Source organism: Vicugna pacos, chromosome 30 (genome assembly GCF_048564905.1).
Source record: "Vicugna pacos chromosome 30, VicPac4, whole genome shotgun sequence".
Taxonomy (NCBI): Eukaryota; Metazoa; Chordata; class Mammalia; order Artiodactyla; family Camelidae; genus Vicugna; species Vicugna pacos.
This window is the reverse complement of record NC_133016.1, coordinates 12,804,754-12,817,663: the sequence shown is the minus strand read 5'-3', so window position 1 is coordinate 12,817,663 and position 12,910 is coordinate 12,804,754. Positions and strand designations below refer to the sequence as shown.

At 47.3% G+C, this 12,910-nt stretch overlaps 1 protein-coding gene across 1 annotated transcript in view; it reads right to left on the bottom strand.

Moving 5' to 3' along the window:
* ALPK2 (alpha kinase 2) overlaps nt 1-12,910 on the bottom strand; it is a 94,488-nt gene that overhangs the window by 13,435 nt on the left and 68,143 nt on the right. Inside the window, exons 6-10 of the mRNA XM_006205742.4 lie at nt 11,741-11,888; nt 8,905-9,032; nt 8,789-8,824; nt 4,456-4,730; nt 2,920-3,008 (exon numbers count right to left, since the gene is read on the bottom strand). Of these exons, the coding sequence (XP_006205804.2) occupies nt 2,920-3,008; nt 4,456-4,730; nt 8,789-8,824; nt 8,905-9,032; nt 11,741-11,888 (676 nt within the window). The remainder of the gene's footprint in view (nt 1-2,919; nt 3,009-4,455; nt 4,731-8,788; nt 8,825-8,904; nt 9,033-11,740; nt 11,889-12,910) is intronic.

Sequence of the window (12,910 nt, the reverse complement as noted above, 5' to 3'; positions counted from 1 at the left end):
ATCTCAAAGTGAACATGTAGAACAAGCCTGTGAAACTCGGTGACCAAATCCAAGCTTAGGAAGGCATGCGGGCAGGAGGGCCAGTGGTCTCAGCCTCCCTTCAACAATACTGTCAAAGGTGCTACCATCACGTCTCTCCCCCGGGGGACTTGGGTTGGTAGGTCCCCTCTCCCAGTGGGTCGAGACTTAAGGCTCATCTCCTTCTGTGGAAGGGGGGCTAGAGCTGGGGGCCCTTGGGCGGGTCTGCGCTCACACACCAGGCAGAGCCACCGAGCTGGGCGGTTCTCCCTGAGCATCTGAGAGCATACAGCTTCTCCACCCACGTCCTGCCTTCTCCTGGGAGTTCTGCTGGGGGCTACGCACACAGGTCACCTTGAGTCAAAGACTGTAATATAAACAGGTTTCCCCAGTGCACACAGGGAGAGAAGAATGCAAAATTCAAGTGAATTTTTAAGATACAAAATGTATTTTAAAGAAGCAACTCTGCAGGCAGGTTACTTTGGACTAAGCCCCCAGAGCCGGTGAAGGATGCACATTTACCCTTCTCTACCATTTACTTCCGTGAAAAAAAGTGTGAAAGGCACAACTCCCTCCTCCATCCCATTTCAGATGCAGAAGGATAACCTCTCAGGAGTAGAAACCTGGACCAGAATAATGTCCTAGTAGGCTAGACCACTTGATGTCTTCCAACACCCACATCTCTGACCGCAAATCATGCTGGGAGTCTTTTTAAGCCTGCTTTCTACTTTTAGGATGGAAGTTTGTGTCTTGTTTTAAAGAAATCTCAAACATCAGCCAGATAGCTGACGGGCTCATTTGGGGTGGTGGGCCCTGCCCAGGACCCCCAGAGATCAGCCAGGGTCGCCCAACCTCCCGCTGACGTGCTTTGTCATTGTCAAGGTTGCCTCCTGAGGATGCCCTGAGGACAGCTGGCCACTGACCCTGCAGCAGAGCCAAAGAGTGCAGTTCACCCGGGTTCTCATTCATTCCGGAGCCCTCAAACAGCAGAAACAAGGGTGGGCCATTATTCACGTTAACTAGGCCTTGTCTCTGCCCAGAGGTGCCCTTCCTACATCCAACGCTAACGCCATTGACAGTCACGAATTCAAAGCCAGAAGCTGCAAGAGTGTGAAGACTCGTCTCTTCCAGACCCCACATGCTCCATAAAAGGAAACTTTGGGGCTTACTTCAGGGTCTGGAAATGAAGATGGGGTGGGTGCACAGACCACAGCCCACCCTCTGGATGTGCAGGGATCCGTGGGGAGCCTTCCCTTCCCAGGCTGCTTGGGAGCCCTTTCCCTTCACTGGCCTCTTCCTTCTGGGGGAAAAATGCTGACACCCCCTCCATTGTTCCGCCTCCCTCCTTTCACATCTCTGTGGCCCATGGTCCCCGCTGGGCCTCCCTGCATCCCAGCATCTAGAGGCTGACAGAGCATCTCAATTGTCCCCACCCCTACAGACACGTTCACACCCACTGCTTTAAAACCCAACTTCCTTTCATCTTTTCTAACATGGTTTCAAGTGTACAGGCCTTTCAGAAATGTTCCCAGTGCAGAGTCCTAACTTTGGTTCAAGGAACATGGAAATCTGGCACAGGTGCCCTCTGGAGGATCCTCACCCCTCTATCTCCTCCTCTCATTCGTGAGTCACAAGTTCTCCCATGGGAAGGAAGGGGACAGTGTCTGGATATCAGGACGTCCTTGTCTACCTCCAGGGCGGTGGCAGATTTGCCGGGACACTAATGAAGCTCCTGTGTCCCTCACCTGCACAGACCCTTTCCATGTCCCTGGACCGATCCTTCATAATTCTGTGTGCTTTTCCTCAGAAAGGCCCCCATGTTGTGCACGAGTCAACCACACACAAACCTGGGTGTGCCTGCCCGAGGCGCTGTGGTTCCACGCCCAGCGGACTGATTCCCAGGTTGACCCTACTCTTCCCCCCCACCAGGAACTAAAGAGGACAGAGGCCGGGAAGGGGGCTGGGAAAGCATGTGAGCAGGGGGTCGGGGGGGGGAAGCTCATGACAGCTCAGTCCAAATGGCAGCCTCAGTGTATTTTACAGAAAAGTAGTTAAAAGTGGGGTTTTTTTTGGTTGTGGGTTTTTTTTTTTTTTTTGCATGATGTTTGCTTTTCTCAAAGCTGCTGAGAAATGTTTGTGTACTAAACATGTTAAGCATTTCTTGGAAAAGAGCAGCAGGCACCAGACTTTACATGTGGTCTGCCCAACACAACACCTCGGGGGGGGAGGTTCTTCCCATTTTGCGAGTTAACAGGCAGTGCAGACAAAGAATTTCTTCTCTTTCCCAGTTTCTACTGACAAGTGTCTGCTCTGCCTGAAATTTCCACTGTGCCCTGGTGCAGTCCTTGCTCTCCCCACTTATGATCAACTAGATAAACAGATCAGCAAACATGAGCTCCAGACATCCCCAAGTTTGCTTGGGCCAACAGAGTCAATGAGTGGATAAAAGTGATCAGTGTAGTTTACCTCCGTAGGGTCCTAGAAAGCGGGTACATGGTTCCTGTATTCCTGATCACCCCTGTTCACTCTTCCCTGAGGCAGCACCATATTTATTGTCATCATAGGACTGATCGCTTTGTGATATTCTCCTGTTTGCTTATATTTGTATATAATTTAGACAATGTAACATCCATAAGAGTAGATACATCCTTTTCTGTTTAACATGGTATATTGATTTTGAACTAATCCACCCATACACACATACATTTAAAGAATATTTATCAAGTATTTTTCTGTAAGCCTCTGGTGACTCAGTAAAGAACAGGATAGCCATGTGTGCTCTCCTGGAGCTTACAGACAGACCAGTTGAAAGGTTGTGTCCTACCGGTCCCTCTCACCCCCCCAGGGCCCCCAAGTCCCCATCAAGTCAGAGGTGGGCACACAAGAGGGCACTGCACTTACTCTGGCACTTCTCCAAAGCCCTCCAGAGGCCGTGCTTCAGCAGCATAGATCTCAGCATAGTGTCTGGCGGTGTTCTGCACATAGCATTCCTGCACCACCCAAACACATGGGAAAGGCCGGAGATTAGAGGAGATTCAGAGAGCGCTGCCCAGCAAAACTTATCAGATCGCCCAACATAGGTCGAGCCAATGGATTCCCAAACCCATCTCTTGGTTGGGGGGCACAGAAGCCAACAGTGAATGTAATCTAGTGCTAGCCACTCACAGAGGGGCTCTGAGACCTGAAGAAACCATCCAAAGGCCCAGTGGTCTCTGGGGCCAAGTTTCCCTGAACTATAAAATTTCTAGAACCCCCATGGCTGAAGCTCACCCCTGAGCTGGGAGGACTGTCCCCTGGGCAGGATGTCAGATAAAGCGTGGGGGCTGCTGGGCTTCCCCGTGAGCTCTCCCATCTGAAGCTCTTCTTCAAACGTGTAAAACTTGAGTTGTAAGTAGTGAACACCTCACCAAGACTGCTGGCTTAGGGAAAGCAAACTGGATTCTGCTTTCCACTCTGTAGGGCCTTTCCCAGTGGGAGTCTGGATGATGGGGGATTTTTCCACAACTGGGCCAGGTGGCATTTGAGATGGAAGAAACACTCAGTGAAAGAAAAAGAGAGGAATGGATTTGAAAGAGAAAGCAGTGTACAACTTGTAAAAATCCTATGCTCGGAGAAGAGGGGCTGTCTTCATGAGCACCGAGTCCCGTAGGACACTGCCACCTCTGAGATAAGCATGGCTAGGTAGTGCCTGAGAGCCCCCACCCCCTCCAGCCCTCTCTCAGTCTAGCCTGCTCATTTCATAGGTAATTTTTAAATGATACCCAGCTTGTGAAAGAGTGCAACCAGCCCTCCTGAAAGCTCGGCCAGCACTGCCATCAAGAGTGAAATTCACAGACCAGGGGGAAAGGGAGGCAACAGGAGAAGCTCATGCGCCCCTCCCCATCCCTCTTGCCAAAAGGGCAACTCAGGTTCAATAACACAGAAAGGAGGGAACTTAGGGACTCCCCTCATAGCTTATGGGCGGACATTGAACCTAATTCAGAGGCAGGAAACAGGACAAATGCTGACCCTTTTGAGTGTACCTCCACTCCTTGCTCTTCCCTAAATAAACCAGATTCCAGGAGCGACTTCTCATTTTAGCTTCCTTGGGGATTGCTGGGAACCCTGGCATCCAGGGCAGCTTAGCACCCCCGCTCTAATTTCATCCTGTGTCAAAGGAGATTCAGACCCCCGGGGATCTGCTAAGGCACCCTAGGAACAGAAGTGACCCCAGCCTAGGTAGGATTCCGAACAAAGGCCAAGCCCAACTAGCGGGCATGAGGCCAATAAAGCACTCAGAAGGGAGATGAGATTTCCAGCACTCAGCCTTAACTAGGCTCTCTCACAACACACCCGAAAGGAAGGAAAACACCTTCTTGGAGACACTCCCAGTTCTGAGTCAGGTTTCATGGGTCCATCTCACACCCCAGGCAACACCTTTAGGGTAGGTGGACCCACCTGGGCTGCGAGCTTGTAGTTCCTCTGGATGAGCTCATCATTGTTTCTGGTCCCGTAGGCGACGGCATTGTGCACCTTAAGCACACAGGCGTGGCCGGGCTGGAAGACCGGCATGAGGCCCTGCATCACTTTGCTGCGGAAGGCTTTTCGGTGGACCCCTTCTCCAAAGTGCAGCTCCTCTGTGGCGATCTGACCATGCAGGCGACCCCCAAAGTAGCTGTCATTGAGGAAGTCTTCTCTGAAGATGAGCTGGCTGAATTCAATCTCTTCATAGCCTGAAACAGCACAACTTTAGTTGGACAGAACATCCCCCAACCCCACTCCTTGGCTAACGAACATTCGCACATATGGACAATGACAAGGTTGATTTATAGAATCTAGGAGGGGCAGCCACCCTGAACTCCCAGCAGAGGCATAGCTCAAGGGGAAGATGTGGGAAATGGGTCACTGAGGGGGCTGGAGGAAGACCAGTGTGAAGCCTCAGGGGACGGGATGAGATAGAAGATTGGTTGGAGCAAAACTGGGAAGACCAGGAGAACTGTGGACAGATCTGGAAAATATAGGCAGAACCACACAAGGTAACTAAAGGCAAGTTGAAAGGATGGAGAAGCGCAGGAGAGAGGAAGAACCAAGGATAAGATCTGCCAGATCGATGCTTCCCATTTTTTTTTTATTACTGCTCCCTGCAAGGATTCTTTCTAGCCTTTTCCCCCCTAATTGCTCCCCCTAAAATTCTAACACCACAGATGTACTGTATGTCTGGTTACGTACTGTGGTCTAGCTGTGCTTAATACACAAGCAGAACGGTTTCTTTTGCCTCCCCAAGATCAGTTTTGCCCTCCTGGGGGTGATACTGCCTCCCTGAGAATGCCTGTGGGAGATAAGAAATAGGTGGGCAAAAACCAAAACAAAAGTAAAAACTCCCTCTAAAGAGAAGTTGAAATGTTTCAAATGACAATGGATTCAGTCAGAAGTTCCCATTTTCAGCTAGAGATGACCAAGCCAGACTTCTGACTGGCTGAGAAGAAAGCAAGATGGCTTTCAATGAAGTATTTTTGAAAAACACCTTCTGCGGGGAGCCGCTCATGACGGAGGGCTGCCGAGCACAAAACTTGGGCGTAAAACCCCAAAGTGCAGGGCGCCAGGCTCTGAGATTGAGGCTGCCGAGCACAAAGGATGGGCCTAAACTCCCACAGTGCGGGACGCCCGGCTCAAAGGTCAATTGAGTTAGAACAATCTCTGTCCCGCCACCTCTTTTACTAAAGAATGCACCAGGTGCGCTAATGCCTGAGGAAACATCTTTGAGCTATTAAGTCCCAAAGGACCTTCAGAGGGAGAGATACAATCGGCACACAAATCAGTGATTCTTTTAGAGAACAATCACCTGAGTTGAATGTATACGAGTCACGAGGTTAGGCCTTTGCCTACGTGCAGGAATGTATGAGCTAATGGGTTAAAATCATATAAAAGAACCGCCTGAAATAAACTCGAGGTCCACTCTTGACCTAGCGTCTTGCGGGCTAGAGTGAGACCCTCTCAACCCCACCTTTTAGTCTTGTCTTGCTGTCTTTTTGTTACGTCTTTCCTTTTCTCAGTCCTGCAGCACAGGTTTCTGGACCTGATCGATTGTCGGCTGGCTCCGACAACCTTCCACTCCACAAGTTGATGAAAAGTCATCTTTCTGAATGTTTAAAAGACATCATGGATTGCGTGAAAATCCCGCTTCACATTTCTATTTAGAATGTTTAGAGAAACATTTTTCTTTTAAAAATATTTTCGGGGGAGGGTATAGCTCAATTGGTAGAGTGCTTGCTTAGCGTGCATGAGGTCCCGGGTTCAATCCCCATTATCTCCATTAAAAAATAAATAAACCTAATCACTTTCCCCACAAAAACAACAAACAAACAAAATAAAAAAATATTTTCAGATCATGTTTTAAGAGCAGTCTATGACCAATGGTGGCAATTAAGAGAATAAAGGAGAAGGAAACTATTCTAAAGGGTATTAATGAGTGTCTAGACCTACTTACTGTCAGAGAGAAAGGAAGAGGGCAGGGAGATTTTTCAGATGGAAAACATGGGTGAAGGTGCCAGTGGAAAGAGTATTTGGAAAGATGCTCCAAGAGTTTTCACAGAGGATGGCAGAAGCTGAAGTGGAGTAAACCATTTTGGGTTTTTAGAGAGAACTGGGGTGGAAGAATCGGAAAACAGGCAAATGGATCATTTCCCCAAATAAATCTCAAGGAGACATATCACAGACTTCATCCTAAGCAACAGAACCAGAAAAAAAGAGTTTATAAAGAGTATAATTTAAATTTAAGTTAGATAATGTAGAAGGAATGTTTTCATACAACCCAAACCTTCTCAGTTCTAGTTACATAATTAAACAATTTTGCCTCCAATCCCACTTAAATAATTGTATGTCTATAACAGAGCCCAGTATGAGCTGTATTTACCACATTGTTTTCCTTCCCCAAAACCCCAAAATTTCTAAAATGCAATTATTCTTAGAAGTAATAAGTTTGAGTACCTTGAAGTTCAAGACAAAAGCTATCGCAGACTACGCTTAGGAGGAGGAAGTTTTTGTACCTTACTCTATGAGGATGGGCGTGGGGGGATGTGTGTGTGTGTAATTTTCCCTAAGAAAAAAATACATGGTAAGCGTGGACTCCATCATTAATAATCCTGTCCATAATTTCCAGAGATGTCCACTTAACCAGGATGAAACAATGCGAGAAAAATGCACCTTAGCACACAAGGCTTTCAAAAAGAAAAGTTCTATCAGGTTGTGCGAGCTTGATTTGAATCCTCATTCATTTGGGGCTTTCCTGTGAGCTTGGTTTTATCAGTTTTTTTTTAGAGATCAACTTTTAAAATGTTGTTTGTTCCTCTTCTAGAGAATTAGATTAATGATGCGTCTAGTGAGAGAGACTGCCCCAAATAAAAAGAGGCAATAAAGCAGTCATTTGAAGCTTCTCCATCTGTAAGTACAAGGAGAGGGAGAGGACCGGTATAGAAGCCTGGGGAGCCACTGAAACTGGACCCCAGTCACACAGAGCAGCAGCTGGGAGAAGGTGATGATTTCAGGGTCTAGACCCCAACCCAAAGGTGGGAGTCACAGGTCTACAACAGTGATGACCAGTACCTTATCCCCACTAGGGGATCATCCCTGACTGGTAAGAACCTTGAGAAATGAGTCCCTGCACACTGAAATTAATGAGGTTATAGCAAGTATCCGGGATGTGAAGCCCGATCAGTGCTAAGATGGGACAGACTTCTGAAGGTCATTTTTTCTGACTTAAGGAAGGACATTCTTTTGCAAATTTAGACTTCAGAGGGAACAGGGAAATGGGGAAGGATTTAAGATTACTTCACAGTACACGACACATTCAAGACAGGCATATAGCATTTGAATGGTTTGCAAGGAGTGTCTAAGTTTGTTGTTTTGGATAAATACCACAGTATTTGCTAGATCACTTGTAAGTCAAGATCCCAGCTCCTCAGCTTTCATTACTGGATGTTACTGCATCTTGAAAGTAAGAGTACAGACAACCAACGATTTCTGGCTTGTTTGCCTTAAAAATCAGCACAGGTAGTTTAAAATTGGCCATGGTGTGAGTCTTTGCACGACAGAAATTGGAAAACTGTACAAATCGGGGCCTCCCCACCCTCCAGGCAAGTTGTTAAAAATTTGCCGGCAGACCACTGGGTGGGGGTGGGCACGTGTGTGGGGACGGGTAAGTTTCCCTAAGAGGAAACACATGACAAGCATGGACTTGGTGGGTGGGCCAGGGGCAGCTGACTGCTCCGGAGCAGCTGTTAGATTGTTGCTACACCTGGAGAGCACAAGTGCCAACGGAAAGCACAGAAATCCAGCTCTCATTCAAGATGTAAGTGAATGGACTTATTCTCCTGGACACCTGACTCTTTAGGAATCTGCTCAGCTAGTCCAGCTGAAAAGTAACTCGAAGACACAAAGCACGCTGTGTGAGAACCAGAGGCTGAAGAACCCAAGCAGACAGGGTTTTTCCATTAAGCATCAGACTTGCATTCAGCCTAACCCCAACATGGTCCCAACAAATGCACTATTACAGTCTGATCTCTTTCACAATAATTCACTTCTGAATATGTGAACACTAATGCACTTAATAGGCCTTGCACTCAGGTTGAAATAGCTCATGAGTTGTCCCTCATTTCCCAGTGACTCCTGAGATCTCTCCAACTCGGCTGGAAGCATCAGTGGGAACACAGCTTCAACCCCCATTGTCTCCAGAAGCTCTTTCAAGCTTTAAGAAGCACCCGTTTCCGATGACATGCAGCTCAGGTTAGCATACCTTTAATATCCGAGTGATTTGAAAGTTGTTGGAGAACTAGAAGATGAAAGAAGAGAAGGCCTTCAGTACAAGCGAACGTTCTGACCGGCAGGGGCTGGGGGCTATCACTGCTTTACCTTCCGCGGTGAGGTTAAATTCAGCAGTCACTTTCCCGTAACTGTTCTTAATGCAGCAATAATAGAGGCCCTGGTCCTTCTGACCCGCTTGAAGGATGGCCAAGGACACAGCGGAGTTGTCTCCTGCACTGCAGTGGGAGACACAAGCATGGGTGTCATCATTCCGAAGTTGCCATTTTTCTTAGAAACTAGCACTTCCCACCCTGGTGATGTCGGCCCACGGGCGGGCTAGAGGACACGGCTGCGATCGGCTGTTCCAATAACTTATCTGCAGGGGGTGGATCAGCACAGGTTTGGCTTAACATCCTGTCTCCAATATACAGAACTGATCCACGGAACCATTTGGGAGGTTTGACTGCCATTTGTGGAGCAAAGAACTGGAAGTGTGAATTCTAGGGGCCATCATTAACATTTCTGCTCAGAATTCACCTCAATTATGTTACCAAAGCCAGGTGTCCTGTGCTTGAAGGAAACCAGAGAATTCCAAACCCAAATCTAAATACAGACACAGTAAGAGACATGAGAAAGGGGGTCCTGGCTGTATACAAGGGCTCACAGCTGACAGCTCTTTTCAATAGCATGTTGCCCTCACAGATACCATCCATCCATCCATCCATCTGCCCACCCAACATTAAGTTCCAAGCACTGTGCTATAAAGTAGAACAATGGGTGGTGGTGATGACAATAATGAAGATGATGAAAACTGATGTGTATGTATTGAGCACTTGGTATGTGGCAGGCATCGTGTTAATCACTTAAAAGTTCTCTCCCATGTCATTCTTGGAGCAATCTAATGAGAAGCACTATTACTATTTCCAGTTCACGGAAGAGGAAACAGACCTTGCGAGATTAAGCAAATGGCCTAAGGGGACACAGCTGATTAGGGGAGACTCAGGTCTTAGACCAAGATCGCCTGACTCTGGAACCCTCATCCTGACCCCGTTAAGCTGCCTCCCCAAGTGATTCGTGCCTCCTGCCCTCACATCTGAGATAATTGGAATTAAGAGTTAAAGCCACAGTCTTTACTCCAAAGTCTCAAACAGAAGATTTACTTTGCAGCCAATACTCAAATGTCATTCTAGTTTTGCTCTAAGTAATGAGTTGTTAAATGTTCTCTGAGGTTGTGTGTGCTCAGCGTATGTTTCAGGTTTGGTTCATTTCTCAATTCAACCAAAAAAATCCATGTGGTGTGTTCATCTCATTGCATATTTAACAGAAGTGTTCATTACTGGTTAGCTTTTCAATAGACTTCAAGTCTCTAATTTACACATGCCTCTTCTGGAATGTACCAGTGGCTTAAAACAAAACTCACTAAATCATAATACTTTCTCTGTTGACGGGGCCTCTGAGCACATCCTGAGTGTATGGTTGAAAGTGGATGTGAACAAGCCCCGTTATAAGGGGATGATTTCCTGGATGGGCTGTCAAACAGAGCGGGTCACAAGAAGGGCCGATGTAATGTCCTTTCCTAGTGCCTGCTGGTCAACACAGTAATTCTGTCCCTGAAAGGGGCAGTCGAGATTGGCCAGAAAGGCTGGCAGCTGACCTAGAATTGTCCCAAGACAAGTTCCCTCCAGCCCTGAAACCCTGATGCTTGGCACACAACCTTGGAGGCCTTTTTTCTGTCTTGGCCTATTAACTCCACCCACGGCCTTCCAGGAGGGATCGCTAAGGAGTCAGAAAGACCTGGATTCAGATCCTGAGCTGAGCTCGGCAAGTTCCCCGCTCTCTCTCACCCTCAGTTTCCTTGTCTGGGCAGGAGGAAAGAGCAAGATTGCCTCCTAGACGTGTGGTGAGGAGGAAATGACCCCAGGCACGTGAAGCCTGACACAAGGGTCTAGTCTGGGGAGCGGTCATGAGCCATCAGTGTCAGTCAGCTGGTGCATGCCCAGTACTAGGGGATTTGGTGATGGAAAAGAGGCAGTTTCTGCCCTTGAGGGTCTTCCAGCCTGGGAGGAGATGGACAAACAGAAAACACCAATGTAAACTGTGGGAAGTGAAAAGAAGTGGTCTCGCACCTTTTTGAATCAAAGAAAAAGCTCAGTTTCACATCCTGTTACCCTGCAAGGGACGCATCTTTTTGCTTTTAGGGGAAGGAATAGCCAAATGAAGAAAGGGCTGAACCGGAGAGGAGCTTAGCTGGAGAGACAAGAGCAGAAGTTAGTGCCACAAGTGTGATCAGAGTTAACACCGCCGAGATCATTGGCTGGAGGGAAAGAGCATCTAATCTGGGGACTTCTCCAAAGATCCCCTTGTCCACCAGCCCCAGGGAGCAGGGGTGGGGCTTGACAACACCCCCTGTGCACCCTCCGGTCTGGGTGGAGAGGTCCTTCCTACTGCCAGCCAGTGGTTTGCCCATTGTAAGAGACGGCGGCTTGCCACCCCGGATGGATGCTACTCGTCTGTAACCTCACGGATTGTTCTTTCACTTTGATTTCCCTTCTCAGCTTTGTGTTTTTATCAAGTTAATGAGAATTTATGAAACAGAAAATTCAGCAAAATTCACAGGCATCCAGAGCAGGGCTCTTTAATCTTGGGACCACAGAACCTCACACGAGATTGGATAGGTTCCCCCGATTTTAAATGTAATGAAAGGTTCATGACTTCCTAAGGCCACCAAACTTGGTGGCAGAGGCGGGGCAAAAGCCCTCCGCTGCCTTCCCTGTCCAGACCCCTGTCCTTCCACTTCTTACTCTTGGATACTCTGGGTGTGCAGTTTCTGCTTCGATTTTCCTTTTACTTCCTATATAATTTAATTTTCTTTTAGAACTACGTTGTGAAATACGGAACAACCAGGTTGAAACCCAATGGCAAGTAACCGGGGCGGAGAGCGCACCTTCTCTGCACTTGGGCTATCGACTTTGAATCTTTTGTCCACCAGACAGTAGAATCTTCGTGAATCTCTGCAAATTGGCAGCTTAATTTTATATTTCCAGAGTGGTCAGGGAACGTCTCGGCTTGGATCTTTCTCAGTAATACTGGAGCTGGAATCGAGAAATGCGTAGGTCAGTGTTGTTGTCATGGTTGCAAAGAGCTTTACAGTGGGCAAAAGACTTTCTCATTTTATCACACTGAATTCTCACAGCAATCCTAAGAGACAGGGGTGATCCTACCCTCCATTTATGGATGAGGAAGTTGAGTCTGAGGGGAGATATCAGTTGCTCAAACAGTTAGAAAGCGAAAAAGTTCTAATAGAAAACCCTCACTTTTTATTAAATTCTTTGAGGTCTGTAATGCACAAAGCAAAACAACTTGACTTTTATGGGAGGGACAGGGATGTAGTTACCTAGTCTGTAGGACCTGGGACAAAAAAGATGCTTTTGATCCAGGTCAAAAAAAAAAAAATCAGTGCTGGGTATTAGGGAGTGGAACGAAATCTGGACTAGCCAAATAACGTGGTTAAGCCCCAAGTGTAAACAGCAACTCAACAGTAAGTTACTTTGAAGAATATTCATCCATCTTTCCCCCGATCACAACTGTCTTTGCTGGAGATATCCTAATGGATCTCAGTGAGGCCTGATAGTTTCATTAGCAAGCGAGAACTGTCTGCTTGAATGGAATAGGAGCAATAAAGGAACAATTCCCAGGGGCCAGGCTGAGTTTTTTGAATATTGCTTTTTAAAAATCAAGGATGGCAGCTTGGCTGACCAGACAAATAATTACCCAGGGAAGCCACTGGGTGGCAGCATAGACCAGAGGAGGATGGCTGACCCGGCCAAGTGGTTAGAATAATTCAAGTAATGAGGTTACTGGAAACGTGGCCTGGGTCCGTTCCAGAGCAAGTTTCATAGTCACACAGCTTTGGTAACAAGACGCTACTTTCAGCCAAGCTGAAAGTCATCAATACCGAAGCTTTGTTGTCTCAAATTCCGTGACTGTGAAATCTTCACAGCGACAACAAACGCTTAGGTAAGAGAACGCATATTTAAAAGCTTATTTTCTTCCAGGAAATAGTAACGGGCCACTTGAGTAATAAATACAACTAGAGCGTAGCCAAGGGTCCTAA